General features: G+C 40.9%; 1 protein-coding gene across 1 annotated transcript in view; it reads right to left on the bottom strand.

Moving 5' to 3' along the window:
* igf1ra (insulin-like growth factor 1a receptor) overlaps window positions 1-21,152 on the bottom strand; it is a 77,641-nt gene extending 56,489 nt beyond the window's left edge. Inside the window, exons 1-2 of the mRNA XM_004553231.5 lie at window positions 20,001-21,152; window positions 11,391-11,957 (exon numbers count right to left, since the gene is read on the bottom strand). Of these exons, the coding sequence (XP_004553288.2) occupies window positions 11,391-11,957; window positions 20,001-20,106 (673 nt within the window). The 5' untranslated portion in view covers window positions 20,107-21,152. The remainder of the gene's footprint in view (window positions 1-11,390; window positions 11,958-20,000) is intronic.
* Between the last annotated feature and the right edge of the window lie 5,235 nt (window positions 21,153-26,387).

Here is a 26,387-nt window from a genome sequence, read left to right as displayed (position 1 = left end):
GTTCATTTTGTCTTGTGCAAAATCCCAAAGTTGTCTAGAGATGGAAAAGTTCTTTATTGCGTCATTTAGTGCCTGCGGGTGTCACAAGTATATTTATTATGTTTTTAAAAATGAATTATGTGAGCCATGAGTTCAGCACCTTGTGATGCACCTCGGGCAAGCCGAGACACTCACCAACCACAGAGCAAAATCTTACTGTGGGTGTTGTTCTCTCTTACAGCCTGAAAGCGCCGTCACTGGGTGGCCTTTCCCTAGCAGTCACCACGCTGGATCTTCACAGTGCTTCATGAAACTCCTGTTTAACGGCATCACTTTGGATTCAAACGCTGCTTTTCCAGGAAAGACCTACGCTTAACCTGCTCTGACCCTGTGTCACTTTTTCTGTGGAAATGTTTTGCACTTTATATAACTTTTGTACGACTCATCTACTCTTGTCTGAAAATACCTGCGATCGATTAAAGTGTTTTGTCACAGGCTGAATTTTATAAAGCCTGAAAACAGAGAGAAGAGGAGATACAGGGCTCTAGTTCCTTCTCAAAATGTTTCAATTACAATATCCTGAAAAGCTGTTCCGTTTTTTCTTTCTTCCCGTGATGCTAAAAACATGTTGCCTAACCCAGCTCTAATGGCGATGATGTAAACACAATGAACCACTAATCTGAAAAAAAGAAGCCATGAACCAGAAGAAAGGGGAAAGAAACCTTTACATGCGTCGATTTGAGCCTGAGGAAACTGTTCCTTAGTGCAGATGAATGACTCACATATGCACAGCAAAAACATGCACGTCACACCGCTAATTAAACAAAAGCTATTTTTGTCTGAGCACGCTATAAGCACGTACATATATACAGTGCATACAGTAGGTACAGTACATGCCGAGAGGCAGTGTCACACATCCTTTCTCATCCATCTTTGGTCCCCGGTTTATTTTCCAGATGACACACATCTGGAGGTGGTGGTTTTGACATTTACTTTAAACACGAAGCCGAGTATTTTGAGTTAATCTTAGTCCTTTAAAAAGCTGCTGTTGACTGAAGGACATGCTGTTATGAAGAAAAACGCTCTTTGTGGGGGGGGAAAAAAAATGTTAATGGACAGATTTCAAAACAAGCTCGAATTCAGCGGTTATGATATCCCTAAACAGGAAGACAAAGGGGAAGAAAACACACTCTGAAATCTTTACTGTAAATAAAACATACAGTGGAAACAACGGCCATTGAAGGCCCTGCCTTCTTAGAACAATCAGGAACAAAACAGCAGGAACAAAAAGATTTCCTAGTTTTGTTGATCCTAACCAAAGAAAAATAAATAAAAGTTCCACTGATGTAACGCTCGCATATATGAAAAGGAATGTGGCCTTTTGCTTTATGCGAGGCTATTTTTACGTACAGAAAGAGCAACAATCTAACGTGTTTGAATTGGACTATGGCTTATTTTTTCCTGTCTTTCCTCCCCAGCACCACACTAAGGCTTCATTCCTACCCACTAAAATATATACTGGTCAAAAAAAAAGTGAAGGGAACACATAAATTACACATCAGCTCCTGACAAATGGAATATTGAAGGTGAAAATCTTTACTGACAAACAGTGCATTGTGTCTTTTGCTGCAAATAAAGTGACAATATAAACAGTAAATGGAATCCAAAATCTTGATTATAAATCACACCAAGAGTAAAAGTTAAAAATTGCCCAAGTGTTCTCTTAATTTTGGGAGTTTTTGTTTTCCAAGGAAACCAAAGTTTGAGGGGTTTGTCTGAAGACGAGCATCAGTGTCATTACCTCACACACAGGCAGACCAAGGGAGACACAAACAAAAGGGCTGGAAGTTAATACCATATATTATGCAGGGAGGTAGGTGGAATGCAACAACAAGCTTCTTACAAGCAAGTACATGCCTGGACTGGAAAAGTGCTAACAACAGTACATATAGGACAGAGCAACTTCTCAGAAGGGTTGAGAAACAGACTACAACTCAGTGAATACACCTGCAGGGTCTTTTTTTCCCAGCTGGGGTGAAACAATGGACGTTGACTTACTCATCCAAAGAAAGCCAAGCACTTTTTTAAAACCAGATCATACATAAAAGCAGAGGTGCAACAGAACAAAAGCTTAAGCTGGGATGACAGAGGAGCGCCTACGCTGAGTAAACGAGTGTGAGTAATAAAATATGAATGACAATGGGTGATGTTTACATGGAGACTGTATGTTTATCAGCCACAGGGAGGAGCCTGATCCACACTCAAGTGCAAACAAGGCCTGCAAAGCCTTTCTGTAATTGACGCAGTAATGGGGGTGGGTGGTGGTGGCAGGGTTGAACTGAAGTCCCGACTGGGACTTCAAAGGCGCGCTGGACGCTTATCAACCACTGTGCGCTCGTCAAACAGAAGAGGATGAAATAGATGAAAGGAGAGCTAATGCACCTCCTCTTTTATCCCCAACAGGCTGCACTTTCTGCTCGATCAGCAGACCTCATGAGCCAGGCTGTTATAAGGAGGATGCACAAGCGCGCTCGGACCAAAACACGCATACACAGCGGGTCGGTTGGCGCACTTGCTGCTGAATTAGCAAAGCCATCACTCACCATTTTCTTAACTTTTAAGCCAATAAACATAAGAAATCGGTAAGTGCTATGGATGAAATCATGACAGCTACTGAGCTCAAGTGTGCTGTCGGATGACAGCTCTGTGAAAAGACAGTATGTGGGCATAAAACATTAAAGCGTACCTTGTGCCTAACTTCAGCCCTTCTCTGTGGTTCACCTTATACCCCACCCTATCCCTACAGATTCTCAATAATCTTTAATGTCCTGCAAATCTAAAGCCAATTTAGTGAGGATGAATGAGGAGAGTGGCATCTCCCAGGTGACGCGGCCTTTCCCTTCCTTTAAGCAGCGAGCAGAGATAGAGCTGCAGTGCAGAGCTCTAGAGACCTCTATATTTATCTGACACAGTAACAAGCCGCTGTCTGACTGCTTCATAGTGCAATACAGCTGCAGAGCTTTCTTTCATCCAACAACCCCCCCCCCCCCCGCCACAGACACACACACTCACCATCCTCCGCACTCTACATCCCCTTCTCGGACATTGCTCTGCTGTGGTCAGTAACTGGGAGGAAATCAGCGATGATCTAGTGACATGTCATCTCTTTGAAAGCTTTTATGAATGAAACTGCTTTTGCATCCACGCCTGCCGGAGGAGGAAATACAGCGAATCCTGATCGGAACTTCACACGCTGCTGGATTTCAGAAGAAACCATAATTCAAAGTTGAGAGCCATAATTCATCTTGGGGGCCACCCTGATGCTAACAAAGCACCAGCTGGTGATTACTGCTTTGGAGTGGCCCATTGAGGCGAATGGCCAAGGAGCTGCTGGTCTGCCAAGAGAACTATGCCAAGAGGGCTGGAGAAGGCAGAGGAGCCCCAGCCACCTGTGCCCATTAGGCTGCGCGTTGACAACTGCACTGGACTCTGGGGATCTCACCCAAACAAGACGAAGAGAGGAAGGGGAGGCAAAAGACAGGGTCAAGGTCATTCTAAGCCACTGACAGAAAGCAGGCTAATGACATTAGACAAGTTAAGACTCCTTCATCGATTGCTGACACCAAACATTAGATGGGGAAGATTTTTTAAAGCGCCAACCTTATCCAAAGTTTGGTTCAAACTTCTGTAATCTAAATCCTCATGCTGGTAAATAGGGAACTTGAAATAAGGCCTGAAAGGGAAGTGTGTGGTTGTCAGAGGCATTTCATCTAGCTGTGTAATTCATGAGGTTTCCTTTGTAATTTTATTATGTCCTTTCATCTCCTCATTGTACACATGCTCCGAAAAAGAACAGACGGCAAATCACCACTGGCACGCCGAGGCCTGCTCAATATCTCCTTTAGAGATAGCGTACGCACAAAAGAGACACGTACGAACACAACCATAGGATCCGTGATTCATCGTTAGTTAAGCAGCTGCAGGATACAAAACGGCTCTTAGTAATTATACATGTTTTATATTTTTATAGTTTATAGAAGTAATGGAAGAAAACAAACAGAGGCCAACAGTTTTTAAAGAAGCACACACATTTTGGCCATGTGTGGTGAGGAAGGTAGACAAGAGTAGCTCAGATCCTCCTTTGGTCTCCTCGCCACACATTTAAAGGGAAGAGAATAGAGGACCAGTGTTTCTGTGACCTGAGTGAACCTACCTAACTATTCTGGCAAGAAAAAAAAAAGGATACTCTTCTCTCTCTCTCTCTGTGGCATGCCAGCATACATCCTCACCTCTGCAGGAGAGATTTGTCAGCAGGAGATTTTGTTTTTTCCCCCACTGTGGAATTAACCCATGCTCTGAGCTTACTTGCAGGCATGGCGCATTATCTCCCAGGAGCCACAGCCAAGTCAGCCTAGCATGAGTAAATGGCTGCTGTGGCCGGAGTTATAAAGAGGGATAGAGCTGAGGCAGGCAGGCAGACAGAGGCACAGTTAAGGCACCGAAGGCAGGCACAGGCAGCAGACACAGGCACTCATCTCTCGCACCTCTCACAGAGGCGTCGCTAAGAGGTGGCGATAGCCCTCATCCCGCCCTGCCATTTAGAGCAGGACTGAGGGGAACCTACCACAGAGCTGGGGGTGGGGTGGGGGTGTTATAGTATTGAATGAATACTATGAATACTATGAATGAGTAGTGAGAGCAAAGGATGAGTCACAGCTCCTGAGCTGCGCAGCCACAAGCCAGCAGGCAGCCTAACACTAGAGGAACTGGGTGGCTCAAATAGGCATCAAACAGGCTGGAAACACATTACACACTGGGCTGACACTTACACAGGCTCTCTCTCTCTCTCTCTCTCTCTCTCTCTCACTCACAAACACACACACACACACACACACACACACACACACACATGCACAAACACAGCAGATACAGTCACAGTGGGCACAAGTTGAGGAAAATTTGTCAAAAGCGATGGCACGTGAGAGAAGAGAGCATATGTCTGTATGTTTGGATGTGAGTACAAGTATGTCAGTCAGTCTCTTTGGAGCCTGGCAGCGAGACACACAGGTCCTATTTTGGTCAATCAAGCAATCCTAGGAAGCGGATCTAATCTGTCAGTGCTTTGAGAGGAGACCTTTGTAGGCCACAGAGGACAGGAGTCGGATAAACTCACAGAGTCAAGCATTAATAGACAATAAGCCTTGCTGTTCATACATGGACAATAGCACACTGTACAGCCGTGTCATCATGACTCGTTGAAACTTTGCAAACTTGCAACCGATTCTAAATAACAGAGAGGGACACTGCTGTTGACATTAAAAGTTAGAAAGAGCAGTCAACACGTGTCTGTGGCTTTTCACCACTCTTGGCCCAAACAGCGAAGTGAAATAATATCCGTTTCAATTTTGTCTTTGCATGAAACTCAAAACACATTAAAGTCTGAGGAAAAATGAATTCCTTTCTGACCAATCGCAACACGAGCCCCTCGAAAGTCCAAAGGCAACCAATAAAACCAATTGAGCAGAAGAACTATTTGTAACCAAGTTGAGTTTTACTTCAACAAGGCTCAGGTTCTGGGTACTCGGTGAAGAAGGTCTCTGTTTGGGCTAATGCACCAATATCATCTGCAAACGGGCCCTGAGCATGACATTTATGAATATGACGTAGATGGTGGGAAATGTGGCAAAGGCCATGAGAGGCGAAAGAGGAGAAGGGAGGGTGGGTGATAGGATTTAGATGGGATGACAGCGCAGAAAGACACGTCAACTGCTTGTAATTAATATCCTATCAGAAAAAACCTAATGATGTATTGTCAAAAAAAGAAATTCAGATATGATTTATATACTGTAGCTGCACTGTGTATCATGTAATGTCAACAATTAAAAACACTGTAAACGTGCCACAGCAAATAAACTGCCTCAAGGAAAGCAAATAACAATTTCACTAAACTATTCTTTTATCTAATGCTAACATAACCACTGACTGCCAAATGTGCTTCAATAAGTCAAATAAAATGTGAAGACAATATAGTAAATAAAATCTAAAAAATCTATGCCTGATAAATTCAGAGAAGACAATATATTTTCCCATGTATTACACACACACACGTGCAAAGAAACCAATTAGTAACTTGTTTTTGCTTCTCTTGTCCTTGGTTTGAAGAGACATCTGAGAACCCAGAAAACAAAGGGCTGCTGTAAAAGGAGCTTTATTTGCTATTTAATGCATTTATTTTTGTGACACCATGGAGTTATAACACTGTGAATCAATAGTATCCTGATCTCATGGGAAATAATAGGGGCCATGCACAGTGTGCCAGCAGGGTTGCAGTATGTTGACTACATTCTCTTTTAGTTCTTGGTAGAAACCACACACAGGCAGGAGCTGTGGTGATACAGTGATATAGTGAACATGGCAGGAGACACCAAGACAGATGGGACTTTTCCATGGTCAGTCTGGTGGCTTTAGGATGGTGGGAGTGAGTGACTCTCCTCACTTTGTCACCAGCGCTGGCACTCCGCCCAAGCTTTGTACAAACTGGAGCAAAGCGCAGGCAAGTAGTTTGTGCCCAGTGGAAACAGCGGATGTACGGGAACTTGTCATGGTGCTGAGCATGCCCCCAGGAAAGCACTGGATTCTCAAGACTGGTATTTGAGCTGTTTCCTGTGCCTGTAACCGCAGGACTTTGATAAGCTCCAGAAGCCATTAAATATTCAAAAGCTTCGTTGTATCTACTGTTGGATGTTGGTTAAACAAAAGAAGGGGGAAGGCACGATCATATGAACTTGGCTCACTATATTACACAACAATGGCTGCATACACCAAACAGACCACACACACACACACACACAAATCAGTTTAAAACTTTACTATTCGAAATAGCACATAAAGTTTCTCCACGGCTTTCCATGTGTAGTCCGCACACAGCCTCTGCTGTGTATTTCCCCCCTCTTTATCCCCTCACAACTGCAATGACTAAGCCAGCAGGAATGTCTACCTTATATACTTAAAGTGGCAGACACAATTCTACTAACTCCATGTTACGAGAGGTGTAGAGATCAATAAATCTAGTTTATTCTTTGCAAACCCACCGTAGAACCACTTTGCACAAATGTATTTAATGAGTGGTTATTTCCAGGAAATTTGAATGAAATTAATCAGCAGAGAGCCAGGAAAACAACCAAAAGTAAACTGGCTAGTCAGTGTGTAACCATACTCTTACAAAACACCAGGTATGGGCGAATTTGGAGAGGTGGTGATTAAATCCCTGCAAACACTAAGGTGTTAAATAATCATTGTTTGAACATCCAAGGCATAACATTAGCTCAAAAATGAAGTCGGGCCAACTTCCGAGTCCTTTTCTTAGCCATCTGCTGGATTTTTCCATGGAGCAATAGGATAAAGAAGGTGCAAGCACTGATAAAACGTGCAACCTTGACATTATCGTCATTTCCTCTTAATTTACCAAGCGAAACATCTATTACTGAAAGACTCAAACACTGCATACCACAGAGTTATAATTATTGGTGGAGAGATGATCATTATGCACTGTGAGAGACCAGAGGCCCATTAGAATTGAGATTTCAAATACTCAAGGACCTAACACCGTCTGAAACCCAAGCTTTGTGACATTTTATATTTTCCTTAGTGGAAAAAAAATACTGTTTACTCATTTTCACAAACTACAGGACTAGCTGTTTAAAAAAAGCACTTTCGACTTATTTTTAAATGGCACCGTTTTGACACGTTTAGATAAGACCGACTGGATGCCACAGTCAGAATGATTCATTTTGCTCTTTCTATTATATGTGGGGAAGATTTGTGAAAACTTAACAGCATTGGGGCTATTACTCATCAGGAAGAATACTAGATCGTATCTGCCTGTGAGACCTTGCTCTACAGTAAAATAGTGGTTTTAGGAGGGGGTTTGTTTTGTTTTTGTTTTTATTAAAAAACCCACTTCAGTTCTGAAGTGGATTCAGGTCAGAGCACTCAGGCCAGAGATATCAAGTAGGTCTTTGGCAGAGAGAGAGCAAACATATTACTAAATGCAAAGTAATGCAAAGTCTCCGAGACTGGTGCAAAGCTCTCCCAACAGCCAGGGCTCCAGAGCAAAGTCTGTGGTCTCCTCATGCTAAAGTTTTGACTTACCCTAATGTCCCACTACTCTTAAAAACAATAAATAAATCATTATGACGTGCATTTGTTAATATAAAAATAAAGCATGGCAGACGTGCTGCTTTAAATTAGACAGGGTAAGTTAAGGTTGAGAAACCAGACCGGAGTGCCTGCAAGGCTGAGCATACCATAAATGAATATTCTATTGCATAAAGACGTGAGCTATGTGAGAACCAGCGGGTAAGAGAGTGTGTGCCTCCCAGTGGAGCTATGAAGACTAGCCGGCCCTAAGACCAGCCGTGACTACAGCGGCATGCTTAGTGTTCATCTGCCTAATTGCAACTGCCTATTGACTATGCGGATTTGGATAAGGTCCAGTAAAAAGCAGGACTGTCTACAGCAAACACAGAGACCTGAGGAGGACATCTGAAGCAGGCCACACTTCTTTAGTCATGGGATCCCCCATAACTCAAAGCAAGCAGCTGGCAGCGTGGAAGGAGCCAGGGTCTCGCCAAACAAGCTTGGTGGTTCTGACCAGTGTGTGTGTGTGTGTGTGTGCATGTGTGTGAGTAAGTGCCTTTCGACAAGTAAACAATGAAGAGATATCTGACAGCCGGAGCTGTTAACAGCCCCTGATAAGCCCTGCAGAAAAGAGTTAGGTGAAAATAGAAAACGAAACACCAGCAGAACAACTGACAAGGACAATCAGAGATGAGACTGAGGCTAAGTGAAGTGGAGAACGACAGTTAGGAAGACGAGAACAGACAACATATACAAAGAGGAGGGAGTAACAATGAGGAAGGCAGAGAGGATATACGAGGAAGCATGGGGGTTATAGATGAGTGGGAGGAACGGGGCCTTTTTCAACACTCTGTACACTGCCCTTCAGCGAGACATTGGCATTGAGCTTGTATACTTGACATTTGTCTGACATTTCCCCTCCATGCCCCTCCTCCTGTAAACAGCTTCTCTATGCATCTCTCCCTGCCACTAAAAGGCACCCAGAATTTCTGCTCCAATCTGCACTTCTCTGCACAGTCACTCCTACTCACGTCCATCCTGTCGTAAATCCAGATGTAACGCAACATATTAAAGCTCACTTCTGAGAAACCCTGGTCTAATTCACCCAAACCTGGTGTGGGAAACAGTATCTGGTGAGCGGACAAACATTTGGAAAGGCCCAGAGGGCAAAGCAGTGAGCTAGGCAGACATCACTCCCTCTTCATGTTGTGTAATTAAAGAGGAGACCGGGCTGTATTGACTAGAATACCACTGCATGCCCTTGAAGGAACATCTGTACTGGAGAAAAACAAGGCAATTATACAAAGGGGCGGAGGAAGGAGGAGAGAGGAATCTTAAGCGGGGAGGAGAGACACATCAAACCTTTATAAAAACAAAGACAGGCACAAAGCCTGGAATATTACAAGACATCACAGATCTGCTCTAGCTTCATTGTATCTTATTTTTGCCTCAGTAACTCCTCCTTTTTTACCACTGTGTAGCTAAACCCAGACCCTTTATCTGCAGCCTTGAGACCTCAAGGCCTTCTAGATGAATGCTTTTACCCTGACCTCGCCTGGGCCTCTGAGAGAAGTGAACTGGTTCAAACAATGCTCCGGCTCTGCTTCTCAAGTCCGCTTTGTGAGAACAACAGAGGGTTTCACCACAAAACCCCACATAGCAGCTAGTGTGGGAAGAACAGACGTGACTAAAAAGTCATCACAGGCGATTTGCACCTTTTACTATGTATGGTATTTGTAAAATATGCCCATTTAAGATTTCAATGTTTTTGAACAAAGACAACCATACAAAACCTTGTTCATTTTCATTGTGTATTGATCAAAGGGCTGATAACATACAGGGAGCACCAGCAGGTCACAAAACGCACACAGTGAACACCATTGCTTTCCTATAGAGATCGACTTGGTCAATAGGAAAACGCAGCAAGCTTGATTTCCACTGTTTATTCTGAGGTTCCCTGAAGGGATGAAGGACAGGGGTGTTTGTGACTTCAAACTAATCCTAGCACCTGCACAGATGCCTTCAAAAATGGGCAGGGGGAATATTAAAAAAAACTGTTTTCACACAAAAATGTCATCATGTGCTAGTTTTAGTTACAGATGGTTAAAAAAACTCAAACCTCTGACGCATAGATCGATGAGCCCTTTTGTAAATGTGTACCTGACTCCAACTTTGAATAAATTTTCATGACCTGTAACTGAACTTCAAACCAGAGACAATGTTGGACCAAATCAGTCTTCAAGCTAAGCCTTCATGTTGCTCCCATCTAGACACCCTTATAGTTTTGTGTGCATTTTGTGACATCATCTGCCCGCAGGCAGGCAGAAACACCTGACAAAGTAGTTGCTGGAATATATAAGTGTCCTCCAGTACCAAACAGCAAACAGCAATAATTACTTAAATTCATGGAAAGAGTGGGTGAAATGTGTTAGACAACAACAACATAAAATTCCTCCAAAAAGCCTCTTTGCTCATCTTTTTGGCCTATAAAGACTCGAAGTGGTTGACAGAGTTGTTTTGAAGAGGCATGAGATGGAAGATCTACTTGTCCCAGTTTCTGATCTGAAAGCACAAACTGTCTCACACTCTAAAATCTGTGAAAAAGACAGTGAAGATAAGTAATGTGACCACAAGGTGCTACACCCGCCTGCTGTATGGATGCACAAAGTATCAGATATTCATAAATGAACTGACTCAACTCTACAGAATGGAAGGAATTTAAATGCAATGAATATAAAAAAATATGACCCTCCCCTGAACTGTTAAAAAATGCATGACCCTACCGCAAGGCCAAAGTTAAACAAGAATTACCCTCCCCCCCCTTATTTTTCAATATACCCCTTTTCATAAATCGCAAAATGTCCCTCAGGCAAATATTTAGCTGACATGGTCCAGACAGGTAGACTACCTCATTTCTTGGCAGGGCAACTTTAACCTCAACTGAGTATGCCTCTCTAATACCTGGTGCTCTATATTGCAGCCATCCTTCATTCCACAAATAGCCTGATCTAAAGACAAGGTCTCTGTAACGAACAGAGAGGAAATGTTTGCACTGGCCCATGGACAATCTGACTGCCTGACGGAAATGAAGGAAAAACACTGCATAGATTCATGGGATTTGTTCACTGGTGAAGAAATTTACAATTTCTTCATGTTTGTGATGCTGGAAACCTCCGAGCTAGATCAAAGCCACGTCCGCATTTACTCTACTGCAGCACAAAGCATCGCTCAAACATCGCCATGATGAAAACTACCAAGAAGTTCAGGGTTACCTTTCTGGCAATGGTTGGAGGTCCAGCAGCGGTAGTTACGATTGTCATTGAACGTCGTCTGCTGACAAAGAGGGTTATCCTCCATGATCCCCGGGCAGACGTTGTCACATTCCTTTGCCTTCTTGTTCCCGTTGATAACATTGTTGAACTCAGTATTCATAATAAATGACCAGTCCACCGAGTCCAGGTAGCAGAGCTCAGGGTTCTTTTCAATCCTCATGGCCCCACGGGTGATGTTCCTCAGGTTGTAAAGCCCAATGTCTTTTAAGCTGGTCATCTCATAGATCACGAGGGCGTAGTTGTAGAAGAGGTTGTGCCCACGAATGACGCTCAGGTTGGGGAAGAGCACACTGAGGCTATCGAGGCCCGAGACACGAAACAGAAGCAGGTAGCCGGTGATGACGGTCAATTTCGGGAAGCTGACGGAGCGGAAGTCCTCCTGCTGGCTGTTGTTGCTGGTCTTTTCGTTGATGAGGAGGATGCGCAGGTAGCCCTCCACCACCGTGCAGTTCTCAAGACGCTTAAATTGATCGATGTCGTTTCGGAGGTCGATATCCGGGCCACAGACTGCAACACACAGAAAAAAAATCTTTACTGTTTTCTTCTTTGAGAAACAAAGAAAAAGAACAACAGAAGAGTATTACAGTACATATGCATCATATACACAGTTTCAGCAGTGTTCGATGGGAAATACAGCCTGGAGATTGTGTATGCCAAAAGATTTCCACGTAAGTAATCTTCTTGAAACATAATCTTGTTAGTACAGTAAAGTTGGTACTTTGCTGGCAGTTTTTCATATAGGAAAAACAGCATGTTTACACCAAGTTCCTACGCTGCATGAAAGAAATTAATTTATTCTCACTGCTCTCTCAGGAAAGGATTTTTTAAGTGCGACACGGGGGGAGAGGTTCTTACCAAGGTCAGCTGAGGTGAACAGGGTGATGAGAGAAACAGTCGCTTACTTTCACAATAAAGTGCGAGAGTTAACATGTTCATACATCTTTTGTATCACATCAGACAAAAACCCTGCATTTCGTTGGAAGACATGTGGTCCTTCACCTCAGATAACCCCAACATTTAAATAAGCTATTTCTCTGTTCTCGGAAAACAGCACTTGAAACCACAAGGCCTGGAGCATCCCTTCACACCGCACACACACACACACCCATATGCAAACAGACAGAGAGGCAGGCAGGCAGATGCATACACACATACACACACACACACACACACACACACAATAAAAAAAACTGCATTTTTTATTGACGATAATCGGCTATCCTATTAATTGTGCAAAACAGCAACTACACCAAGGGAAACCTTATCGCAGTGAAACATGCAATTACATACATGCTGTATGCAGTTTTGGATGCGCCAAGTTAGTCATGTCTGTCCCCAGGCGACAAGGTGTCGACAGGTTTTGTTAGAAAAGCAAAAAAACATGCTTCCATGGAGCACTGGAAGTCATGAGTTACTTCACAAGTAACAGTCATCAATCAGCATGAAAATAAAATACAAGACAGTAAATAGATGCTCAGCCAGTCAAAGAAGAAAGCAAACAAATAAATAAATAACTCTTGGTCCTATAATGACACAAAGGAAATTTATAAAGAAAATCCTGGGTATATGATTAGACTTAGATATGACATCTGCTGTACTTGCCTGTTCAGGTAACATCCTACATTGTCTTCAATTCTTTGTGCATACTGAATACCCTTTGAATAGCCCAATGCAAGAAAGGTAAATGCTTCAAAGTAGATTATACAGTCTCACTTCTTCAGCACCTTTGCAAACTTTATTCAAACTTTTATTATTTTTAATCATTTCATAATGTATCAATCTGTTTACCAATTCACTGTTTTTCTGTTCATCAGTTTTCTTAAGCCAACTATTTCGTCCGTTATCACATAATTGTCTTTTTTTAAACTTAGCTATTTAATCAGTTCATATATTAATTTTACCTATTTTAACATTTTACTCCAGTGAAGTTAAAATAGTCCATTTTTAATTCAAACATCCATATTTTACCCATTTCCCCTGACTATTTCGTTCCATTTAGTGATTAATTTTAGAGAAACTGACTATAAATCACATTTTTCTCTATATAGTTTTTTTCACATTCCTTCATACAGCAGCTCAAGTACTCTCTGGGGTAAATACACCAGTGTTTGGGAATCAACTGTCAGTCAAAAAGCCTAAGAGAAATCTTCTGTGAATCTCAGAAAAAGAACAACTAATTCCCTTGCATTGTATGTTAAATCGTTATGAAATCAGAATATCTTCTAGTTGCATTTATATATATTTTTTAACAGTGTCTAAAAGAGGGTTCAACAATCAGCTCAGGAAATGCAATGACATACAAGCTCTTAGGTTAAACCTGTTATGTTCTTAAAGGCGCTTAAGACACCGTCACCGTGAGCAACACGGTGACGGTGTCCATCCAATGAGGCAAACAGACATGTTTTCATTGTCTTGTCAAAACACTGTCTACTGAGAGCTAAAGGATAAAGAAAAGAGCTAAACAGTTTCCACTCCCAGCACGAACACTATGCCTCCAGATTGTTTTTCTAGACTACAGAACAATGACATAGAAATCTAACAAGCATACAAATAGTTCTGTTAGTATATTAACTTCACTTTACTCATGGTTGTTTTTCTGAAAAGAAAAAAAGGGGAAAAAAAGCCATGTTTGATGTGCTTCATTAAAGCTATTCTACCAAAAATAGAAATTGTAATCTTTATGGGGGTAAACGGGCTATATTTGTTCCTGCAGGGGTGTTTCACATGTCCAAATTTAGAACGGAAACAATTACTCCAGTAGAAAATAGTATTTGCTTTCCCCAATCAACACCAATGCCCCTGGGCTCCACTCATGAGCCATCGAGCTGCATGTCTTCTTTGTTTCATTGAGAATTTTCTTCCAGCTTCTCCAGCAGCCGGGGGAAAGAGGGAGGAGGGGTGGAGCCACTCAAATACAAAGACTAATTTGTTTGTTAGTAAAGAGAAACTCTAGGCTCCACTTCCTGATGGGGGCATTAATAAAATCAGGAGGCGTCTGGCCACGGAAGGATAAGATTTCTGCCAAGAATAGCTATCAGGGGCCATCCTGGTGTAAAATGGCAGCAAACAGAAACCGCTATGCAGTAAATGTCTTTCTGAGTGCCGTCGATACAAAGCAGATTTACGCTCACAAAGAAAGCCAGAAAGAATAAAATGAAAGGAATTACACAGACTACCTCTTTGTGATTCCCTTGTTCTACTCATTAGGCATGTTAAGTACCAGGAATTCCAATCATTTCCTTGCAAAAAGACCGAGAAAGACATTGCCTCAAACTAAGCCTCCAGGATTCTCCGATTCTTGCCAGTCAGCTCATTTGTTGCGAAGATAACGATGCTTAAATAAGATTAAGACACCAAATCCTTTATTCATTATTACATACACCAGATACATTTCAGCAACAGCGTCCACATAACATGATAACCCCAAATAACATGCGTCTCCTTCTCTCCTCCCGTGTATCTTTGCTCTTCACACTGCTGAGTAAACACACATATCTTCACAGCGTGATGGGATCCATCGGCTCGTGTTTATGACTGATAAACCTTGCCCTGTCTCTCTGTGGAAATGTCATCACACAAACACACGCACACACCAGCACAAGCACGTGCACGGTCAAACGTGTCCCCGTCGAATGAAATCGAGGCAAGTGGCTGCCGTTTATCTCAGCTTCACGTAAAATCAGATTCGGATCCAGTAAACATACCTCACACGTAAATAAACGCCATCTCGGTTTTGGCTGAGAGAAAAAAATGAGATAGCAATCTGGGACCACATGCCGTGCTGTTTATCAAAAGGCCACAAACTGAGCTTTCTGGGAAAACACTTGTATTGGAACTGTATCCTTTATCAGACATCCAGCTGTAAACTCCGGGAAGGTTATTAGGGAAGACTCCTCTTCCCTGTGTTTATTTTGAAGCGATTTTAAGGGTCCCGAAAACTCTGTGACCCCTGCAGTTACTGACATAAAGTTGTTGGTGGGCTCTGTGCAAAGTGCAAGCAGGGATGCATAGAACTGTTTCCATTGTGGATTAATCATTAATTATAACACAAAAAGAGGAAGAAGAACGACAGTCTTAAAGGAAATTGTAAAAACAGAGCATGTGGGCAGAAAGAAATGTTTGCAGACTTTAACAGACAACTTAAAACACTCAATTACCAGTCTGCTGACTTCCATTGAATATTCTGCACTTCTTGTTATTTAAAATCTGCATTTTTTTATTCTTATTTGAATTCCAGAAAAAAGCCCATGTTGATCATATCGTGTTAACTACCACTTTTATTAGTGTATATATACTGAGCCTAGGTTAGCTGAGATTTCCTATTTCCCTCTCATTTAAGGCCAATCATAAAGGGTCTGGTTTTATTTTCAAGGGTTGCCTAGCAACCAAAGGCGCTTATAGCAAATGATCAACTTCCTGAAATTGTGTTTTTCCAAAATTATATGAATTCTCAACCAATAAAATCAGTATGATCATTAAAAGGTTCGAACGGTGAAGGAGTTGGCCACTTTGCTGTCCTATCCCCTCACACCTGCCACATCAACTGGCTCTAATCCCCAGCATACTGGAAGTCATCTGACCAGCAGTGTTGTGGACCGTGTCCACTCAATGGACCTTACTTCAATCACTGTGGCTCAGATTTCACCAAAACCCCAAATGGTAACATTACCCATCACAACAACTCTCAGACAGGCACTCCCCCTCACCCAGAATGAGGGAAGAGGGCAAGAGGTAACAGGCTGTGTTTACATACACACTGCACACGCTCAAAACAGCAATATGAATTTGCAGTGATGTAATTTCTTTAAGGAGGGAGTGTGAAAACCTATAGAGAATTTGAAAACTAAGAAAAATGTCATCCGAAGGATTTTGATTTAATGTCTGGAAAAGATGGATGTAGACAATTTGATGTCACTTCTTGTGATGGAGCTTAGTGCTGACGGCCTCAGCCTTCACCACCTCTGTGGTTTGAAACCAGATGTGACGAGCATGAAAGTTAGACCTGACTACGAAACCGAGGGGAACTGCACACTGATGTGGTAAAGATCACTCAGGCACAGTTGTTTTTGTATTAAAAGACAATGACTTTGAGGTTTCAAGTTCATGTCTCACCTCTTGGCACCTTTTTGGACACTTATTTTGAAGTTACCTAAAGTAATAGTATTTTAAATGTTCACCTGATTTTGCCCCAAAATACAGTTTTAAAAATATATCTTTTTTCATTAGTTCTTTGACTGTCAGCTTCACTCTACAGCCTTCTGGTCTGCTGCATGTATAAAAAAAATGACCTACGTAAAGGAATATAAAGTAAAATGCAGTGTTATGATCTTTAGTGTTTAACACTCAACAGATTAATATGAGTATAGAAAAGGCTTCTTGTAGACATTCTGGGATCCTCCGCACCACGGAGGATAGATCAGCACTCTTTTTAAACAAACAGCTTTCTACTGATAAAGCGAGTGCCATCCATTAGAAGAGCTAACATTTGCAATCATCATCTCGCAAATTGTAAAATACTCTACGGACCATTAAACCGGCAGCCAATGATGATGTATGTGCAGTCGGACGGATACTGCATTTGAGCAAATCCAGTGACATGCCACTTGAAATAAAGTGTTTAATTAAGCATTGTAAACCTCAGCTGGCAGCCTGGAGGAGCGGTAGGCCAGCATTTGACTGCACTCTCACAAACTAGCCCAGTGACACACTTTTACATCCTTACTCAGGGGCACGCCACTGACTCAGGCTGCCACGCTGAGTCCTGCTGCAGTACACACTCGATGCTGCACAATAAACTTGCATGTGTGCACACAACACAGGGCTGTGAACGCTTGTCACACTCTTTTGGTGCAGTGTGACTAGGCATTCCTGCATCCAGTCTCCAGGAAGACCTAAAGGAAGTGGGGGGGCTTTATGTAACCACAAAGTACACCTTAGAGCAGAGTGACAGCAATCATATCTGAGCCACTTACCCCGTCATGACAAAGAGTGCTGAACTTCAAATATGCCATACCCCAAAGGGAAAAGTAGGAGGGGTGCCTGTCAAACACAGTGTTCACTGATGCTTGATTATTTATTCCGTCATTCAGGTTTTTTCCGAAGCAACATGTTCTTTCATAAATAACTGAACAGGAACACTGGTGTACCCGCACGGAACAGGACAGCGGGTGCTTGTACTTACACGACCCCACTTTTGCCAGTGACATATCTATTTATAACTCTAATAGCAGTGGTGCCAAGTGATGAAGTTAAGCGCATCAGTCTGCATACGAGACCGCTCCGTGCGAACAGCACAAGCCAATAAAACAGTTCACAAACTCACTACTATTCCAATCAACAAAACCGAGTCTGTTTCTCTTTCAAGAGTATTTTTGCACAATCTATTTCCAAACACCGAGTCTCTATCGCCCTCACACATTCCCTTTAGACTTTTAGAGACTTGTTTGCTGCGCATTTCGACGCCATGGCATGGAAAGTTTACTGTGGCGAAAGTTAAAAAGTAGTTTAATTGCATTTTATTGGTATGGACAGATTACAGAAATGAAGAGAGCAAAGAAGGTTTTTACCCCCTAGTGGAGCACTGGAAATTCTGTCCCTCTACAACCCGGTGAAGTAAACATCATCCTCGAGTGATACATTTGCATCTCCAATGTTGTCCGCAGCCTTTGTTATGAAATTCTTTGTTCCATGAGTTCTGATGTATTATGCACCACAGAGAGCCGAGATCTGAGGGCAACTGCCTATCTTCCAACCCTCAGATGTGCTTGTGGCCTTCAGAGGGGGAGAACATGACTGTGGTACGACTACCGTGTTACTTTTATTTTTCTTCCATTTCCATATAAACCGAGGTCAGACTATCAGTTTCCTTACTTATCAAGATATAAAGCATATGCAGCGTAGCTGACAAACACATTCAACTCAAGCACAATTGATGGGCTCAAAGCAGAGAGATGCAATTGATGTGAGGCGGGCAAAAGAGCAACTTGTGGTGATGGGTGTGCCAAACAGACTTAATGTATATAGAACAGCAGATCATGATGATATGATAAACTGAAAGTTTTTTACAATTCAGATTATTGGCGTAAACACCACCAAAGAAATAAAGATTTGAACTAAAGGGGAAAAAATCGAAATGAACTCCATGACTATCTCTGTTTAATCTGGGAAACTTGATGCAAAGTGTCACAAGAAGCTTTACTACAAAAAGCTGGAATGCTTAATCCTCTCTATCATTCAATTTCTTTAGTTTTTCCTTTTTTTTATTTTTCAAAAACTAATTTCTTTGTGCATTTGAAGCAGAAGCTTTTGCCTTTGAAAACCAAGACAATGAGCCATTAGATATAAACACACTCCATACAGCCAGGGACTGGAGAGGGAACCCTCTTTGACCCCCATTGATCAGCTGTTCTATTTTAGCACTGGCAAAAAGCAGCCTTGACTGTGGCAGCTCTCAGTACATTACACAGGATTAGATCAGATTAGATTTATATGTAGATATAAACAAAAACAGTTTTTATTTTATATGATTTATCATCCTATTCTAAATTTAAACCATGAAAACAAACTTTTACATCAATCAAAGGCAACAAAAGTGGGCAGACTCCTGTGAAATCCTGCCATTTATAAAACTGAATACTTGGGAATAAACTGAATACACTGGGTCCTACAAACCCTTTTGATTTTTTTGATTTTTTTTTTTAACTTTTCCCCGCCTTTAAGGGTTAATTAGCATTAAGTGCACACATTTTCACGTCATGCCAAAGAAAATTACAACGTTATTTGGATGGTTAGTATAACGTCAGCGGACATTTCTTGCGTTTTACAAAAGAGCACGCTGTTAAGGCTGGATTTATGTGTCTGGCGCTGCTGTATTTCAATACTTTCATTAGTTAACAGTGCACAGATCTATACAAATGTAACAATGTTTCACTTTTTTTATTTTTTTAAATTATATTTAGATATATAGGCACTCTTCTGGCATTTTACATTTTAAGAATCAAGGGATCGCCAGATTTTTTTAAAAAAATAATTGGCTGTTCGTGTGCAGCGACGCCACACTACGAAATGTAAAATGGCCACATGGTCGTAGTAACCTTCAGCTCAGCTCCCTGGCTTCATCCCGTGCTTTCTGGATGTCTAATGTCAAAAATCACACCGGTGTCTGCTTCCATGTCTTTACGCGTTTCTCGATAATCATGACAGTTTCATCAAATAAGACGATATTACGCACAACAGTGACTGTATTTGGTTAAATGCGCGCATCAACTGACGGCAGCTATACCACATGGTCCTCTTCAGATAGCATAAGTAAGGAGCACAAGTCGGTTTTGTCGCATTCCATCGTTTTGTCCAACTACAGGTATTCACTCTGATTATTTTGCAAATAAAAACAATAATTGCAGCTAACGCATATCCTCCACTAGTGGGGAAAAAAGGCGTTTATGCAAGAGGTTAAACTGGGTTACAAAAGCAAATTATGCCTTTAGGCCTATTCCTGCTCAAGCGACATGTTCTTCATAAAAACAATATTGATTAGAACTAAATACTTACTCTCTCCATATGTGGACCATATGCAGATAGTGGAGACAGACAGCATCAGACCCCAAAACAAGATCGGGCCACCCATCGGTGCTTCTGATTTTACGTTCCTGAACATTATTCTCCTCTTCAAGAAAAAATAAAAATAATGAGAGTAAAAAGGAAGTAAAAATATTTAAGTTGTGCACATCAGCTCAATAAATCAGAGCCTTCTCACTAAAAAAATTTTTTAAAAAAGGAGAAAAAGAGAAAACAAGTGCCTCGTAGCCCAAAAGCTTCTGATATCCTGATGCGTGGTCGCTTATCTGTCTGGATTTGCTCTAAACATATATATAAATGTGTACAAAAAATATTTAAACGTTGGGGGGTGGAATACTAAAACACTCTGCTATTTTTGCCAGTCACAGGATGCTTTGACGTTGGCTGGTATGGCACACAAGCCATGATTTTACTGAATAAATGATGGCAATCCCCATCTTCATTCTCCATCTCTTAAAAACAGCATGCGCGTAGCCCACACAGCGCGACCAGGCCCGTTAATACAACAAAAAAAAAAAATCAGACTTAAATCTTAGCAGCCTTTACCACCATAATAAATTAAAGCCAGTGTCGCTCACAAGAATCCCCCGTGTGAATAAGTGTGTGTGAGGAGGTGGTGGGCTGAAAACGCGTACAGATCCACAGGGGTGGTGGCTGTGAGGTTGAAAAATGAATGAAAAACCTGTTTTTCCGTATGCTATTCAAACAGCAGGGTCTATCGACCCCCCCCAAACCAAGCAGTCCTGGCTCGCAATGAGAAGTTGCTTTAAAAAAAAAAAAAAAATCAGCAAATTTTCAGCCCCTCAGCTCCGACTTATCTCCGCCGTCAGTCGGGATTTGCAACTGAAAGAAAATACCAGACTTGTGCCACGCAAGAGAATGGGTCTCCAGCTCTCCGGCTAGACGACCTCGGCTGGAGTGGGGAGGGAGAATATGTCTAAGGAGTTGCTCTCCAAGAGTGTTTCTTGTTTTGCCTTTATAGCTTCGCACAAAAGAGAAAAAGAAAAACTCCCGTCGCGTGTGTATCCACAGGCTGAAATCCCACGGTCCGCCCTCGGTTAAAGCACACTACGGGTCTCCGCCGCTCCTCCGTGGAATCGCTGCTGTAAACAAGAGTCGGCTTCTCTCACACAGAAACACAAAGTGTTACGGATAAGGTGGTCGGGAGCAGGATACAAAAAACGGAGCGGATTTAGACCCGGCGTGTCTCGAACGACGGGGCAACCCAAACAAAACACACACACCCCAGCCGGATGTGAGTGGGAACACTTTTCTGCTGTCCCAGCTTCTAAACTTCATGTCATTGTTGAGAACAGTGACTCCCATGTTATTTAATACACCTTACCCCACAATATGGGCCACTAATTCCGTCATACATTAGCTAATTGTTTAACTACTACTTAATTAAGTATTTCATGTCACTTAGTGGACTCTTTCATATGCGTATCATTAGGTTTAGTCAGATATTTCGTTTCTGCTGTTAGTTAACAACTTAAGCGGTTCATGCGGCTGTTTCAGATCTTAAATATTTAAAAGTGATCATTAAAACCACTAGTCCTACCTTTAGATTACGTTTTTTACAATATTTGAAACATCTGTGGCTCCTCCCACTGGGTTGCTTTGACATTATTTTGGTTAATCCTTCATTTTTCTGATGCTGTCAATTCTTTACATTAAATTGTGTTGTTTGTTTATTTATTTGTCCTTCTTACATATTTCCTGCATCCTACAGAAGTACTCAGTGGAGTTCTTGTAGAGCTTTAGCTTTTAAAAGAAGCAAACAAATTTTATTACCTTTTCCTGAGTTGATCCTATTTGTATAATTCAAATATCCCAGTCATTTGAATTATATTGGCCACATAAGTGGTTTTCAACCTGAGGGCTGCAGGCAGCTCTCGCCCATCTCACCAGATTTTCAGCACATTATTTTTTTTACTCTTCCAGTAATGAAGACAAATGAGTATCTGTGACATATTTATATAAATTGGGCATTTTGTCTGTGAGGCAATAACTGAAAAGGTGGTTTGTTTTTAAATGCCAGTTAGGTCGTTTTTTGTAATCATTATTTTAAGGTGGTATAGCAATAAATGTTCTTTTGTGTAACAAACTGAAGGTTAGTTCAGTGTAAGAATTTGGCTTTTAGGACAGAGGAACAGGCACAAAGTTATTTTTTTTTATTGTCAGTTAATGTGTCCTTTGCCTAACAGAGCTTTGAAACATTTATCTCAGTCAAGGTTAAAGAAGTTTTACATTTTGTAAAAAGAATTAGGTGGGATAAAATATAACGTTGTTGGCACACAAATCATGGATTACTTCAAAGAGTGCACATTGTTGACTGAATAACTTTGTGCTCCAGAGCGAGTCAAAAGATTACAATGTTTACAGTTACAGTGAGAGTTTAGCCCTGAAGAATTTTGCCTTTGTTTTATTATCCAAGTACAGACACATCTTATTTTTCTGTTTAGTTTAAATATGCATACATATCTTACTCCTCTGGATTTGTTCATAATAATTTTTTCAAAAGGTAAGTAAATAAATATTTGTGAATGATGTACTAAATAAATATGTTTTTCTTTGTTGTAGGAGGGAGTGAATAATTGTACTGCATGTTTCACTTCATTTTAGCTGATTAGATTATGTTTGGGTGGTTTCACTGGTTACTAACATCCTCGTAGTTACCCTTTATCACCGTTGGATTTCACTTGTAATAAGAGGTACTGACAGGTGATGAAATTAATTTTTAATACTAGCTATATTTCCTACATATTTTCCTTTATAATATGCATTTTGCTGGGCTAAAAACAAGATCGGCAGGTCTGCTCAATGAAGTGAAATGTGGACTTTAATTTTTTATGGCTTTTAAACTCGTCTTTTCGCAGGTCACTGCAGATTTGTCTAAGATTGAAAGGATCACATTCGAGTAACTCAGCTGACGACTCTTATGTGTGACAATGTTTCATATGGTTCAGAGTAGAAATCTTTTACACTGTTCTGTTCATGAAACTGTCTGATTTAATACACTTTAAGGGTTGCAGGACTTCTGGCATACAGGGGACGACGTTCAGTGTTTTGAAGTCTATTTAGTGCTCAGGAGCTGTACCATAGGTTACGCTGCGCACTATCGTCACGGGTAGGGTAAAAAGTAAAATCCGACATGGACATGTAGTCAAGCGGGGACTTGAGTTGTGCTTTTATCTTTCATTCATCCAATACACGCAGCAGACAACACGCTGTGCAAGGAGCGTGGTTATCGATCCATACCGCACAGCATCCCCTAACTGGGAACATGTGAGCCTAACTAAGGTTAACTCCAGCGGATATTTGTAATTAGTTTTCATTTTGAATGAAAGCGGGTTGTCTTTTATCTCCTTGTTCCTTTACATTTTGATTTACGAACGAAATTAACGATGTCGTTGCAATAAATACTATGAGCTATGAATTATAAACAGCAGCATCACTGATCTTTATTTGGGAAAAGGAACTGCTGACTTATGCTTGCTTCTCATTGTATTTTCAAATAAAGCTACATGTATTATAGTAATGGAGTCCTTTAGTTGCGTAAATATGTGATATGATATGAAAATTAGCAAAAACATATTACAAAAACAATAATAATTAAAAAAAAAAACCTCACATATGCTTGACAATCGTAAAATTCCGGACATGTACTGCAATGTTTTCTAATGAGAAGCGGCGCAGTTTTTTTCAGTTACTGTATGGTGCTGTGGTTGCTGAAAAGGGTGTTTAGTTGTCGCCCTCTGCTGGAGAAACGTGCGTATTATATTAAAATTATTGTGGAGAAACTAAGTATGCTTGTTCCTCTGCTTGGTAGCGTAGATCAACTCGGTGTATTTAGGCATGTAGATGTCATGAAGACGACCTGCTGATGTTGAAACCAGCCATCAGAACAGGGAAGAAAGGTGATTTAAGTGACTTTGAATTTGTTGGTGCTGGTCTGAGTACTAAGGAAACTGCTTATCCAATTGGATTTTCCCACATAGTCATCTCTGGTGTTTATGGAGAATGGTTAAAATGAGAAAACATCCAGACAGCGACAGTTCTCTGTTCTCCGTGTGAAAATGCCAGAGGTTTAACTAGAACAGCCAGATTGCTTTGATTTGATAGTAAATCAACAGGTGGTAGTGTAGTAATAGTGGATTAAAAGTTAATGGGCACATTTTAAACCCTTTAGTGCTATGTGAGAATTGTTCAAATGCCAAAGCCTACCTGAGTATTGTTGCTGACCATGTCCATCCCTTTATGACTGCAGTGTCTTTATCTTCTGATGGTTGCTTCCAGGAGGATACCACGCCATACTACAATCTCTAATCATCTCAAACTGCTTTCTGGAACATAACAATCCACCAAATTGAAAAGCACCTTTGGGATGTGGTGGAAAGTTGAAAAGGGAAAGTTACGTCATGGATGTGGAACCGACAAATCTGCAGCAACAATGTGATGCTGTCATGTGAATATGGACCAAAATCTCTGAAGAATGTTTCCACTGTCTTGTTGAATCTATGCCATGAGGAATAAAGGCAGTTCTCAAGGCAAAAGCAGGTCTAACCAGGCATCAGGAAGGTGTACCTATAAAATGTCTGGTCTACAATTCTCTATTGACAATTAGGTTTTCCTCAAAGAAGACTCATTTCTTCATTGCCTGTTTCTGTTTTCTCCCCAAACACTCCCAAAAGAATCAGAGCACTGAGGAATTACTTGTTGATAGAAACCCAGCTCCAAAATTGTGATGTTTAAAGTGTCTTTTAACATAAGAAAGCAAGTACAGAGTTTTTAGAACATAAGAAGATACCATGAAGTTTCAACATCAGCTTGTACGCAACTAGACCTGTAAAAAGTCAGCTGTAAACATGTCAAAGGATACTGGTCGTTACAAGCCATGTGGCGAACTAATGATGATATTACAGCCCACAAAGGTTTTTGAGGCTGTATGGGAAGCCATCATTAGTAACCTATTATGCATTGCACATGGATTATAATATGGGCTATAGAATTTTAGTCACATTACTGCATTACACACGTTGCCACAAATTGAACATAAAATATAAATGACAGCATGTCATCAGCCCATTTTCCCGCATCCTCCAACTTAAGCTTTCCTATCCAGCCATTTGTTACCATTTTATTTTTCTGTTTTTGTAACAGCATGCACATATTTTTTTAATCAAAATTATATTATTAAAACTAAAATTATTATTGTTCTTCTCTGGGAATTTTCCATTTTTTCAGTTTTACCAAAAAAAATAGCAAAGCACATTATGATTTTTTAAAACTATATTAGTGAATATTTTTCAGTATTTTTTGAAACCCACGAAATAAAACACACCACAGCAGGAAGCAAAAGTGTCGCAGTGCTGAAATGGTTCCAGCATGGTGATGCAAAAAAACAATCCACCTTAAAAAAAAGTGCACAAAGTAAATGTAACATCAATGCAAAAGAGACATTCTGATTTAGACAATGTAAGTAAAGGACCATACGCTGGATAAGTGATGTGAAAAATGGTTACAGGTTACATTGAAAAATTTTTTTAAAATCCAACTAAATGCTATATTGACATTTAAACTTCCTTATATTTTGCCAGTATTTCTGATAATCGGTGTACCACTGCATAGGTCACACATTAAATACACTGCACTGAAATCAAGTGAACTATCGCTATAGACTAATTTCAGTCCTTTAGCTCTAGAACAAAAAGACAATCTGTTTTATTTTTTGCTTTTTTTAGAGTCCTGACAATTCACTTGTTGTTACAGAAACATTTGACTGTGCAACAATATAAATCTAGCTTTGTAAAAAGTGAGACCTGCACAGCAGATTAAATGTACCATTTAAAGGAGCAGTGTGTAGAATTTTAGTGACATCTGGTGATGAGGTCGGCATTACAACCAACTGAGCAGCCCTCACTTTAGCTACCAAAGCATCTTTTCAAGCATGCAGTAAAAACTAAAGTGGCTGCAAAGCCTTAAAAAATGTTGTTACTTACCCACATCCCCTGGATTTATCCAGAGAAAGTAACATCACAGCAAGCCCTGCTAAAGTTGTAACAAATGCAAAAGACTCTCTCTAGAGCCAGTGTTATTATTATTATCCCTCTAAGTCTGAACTAGGGCTCTTAATGATTAGGCTAGTAAATTTATAGTTTTGGCCTCAATGCCCTACCTCACTATTGTTCTTCTAGACAGGTGTCAAATATTTTAGTTTGTCAGTGCATTAAAACTTATAGTACTTAGACTAGATCCAGAGTTACAGGGTAGTCGTGAATCTGAAAAATCAAGTCTATCTTTTGCAACCCATTTGGCATCTGCTACAACCAGATCTTTTTAGTGAAAGGTACACGGTGG

This window comes from Maylandia zebra, linkage group LG7 (assembly GCF_041146795.1).
Source record: "Maylandia zebra isolate NMK-2024a linkage group LG7, Mzebra_GT3a, whole genome shotgun sequence".
NCBI classification, from domain to species: domain Eukaryota; kingdom Metazoa; phylum Chordata; class Actinopteri; order Cichliformes; family Cichlidae; genus Maylandia; species Maylandia zebra.
The sequence above is the reverse complement of the archived record's forward strand: the minus strand, read 5'-3'. Positions and strand labels throughout refer to the sequence as shown.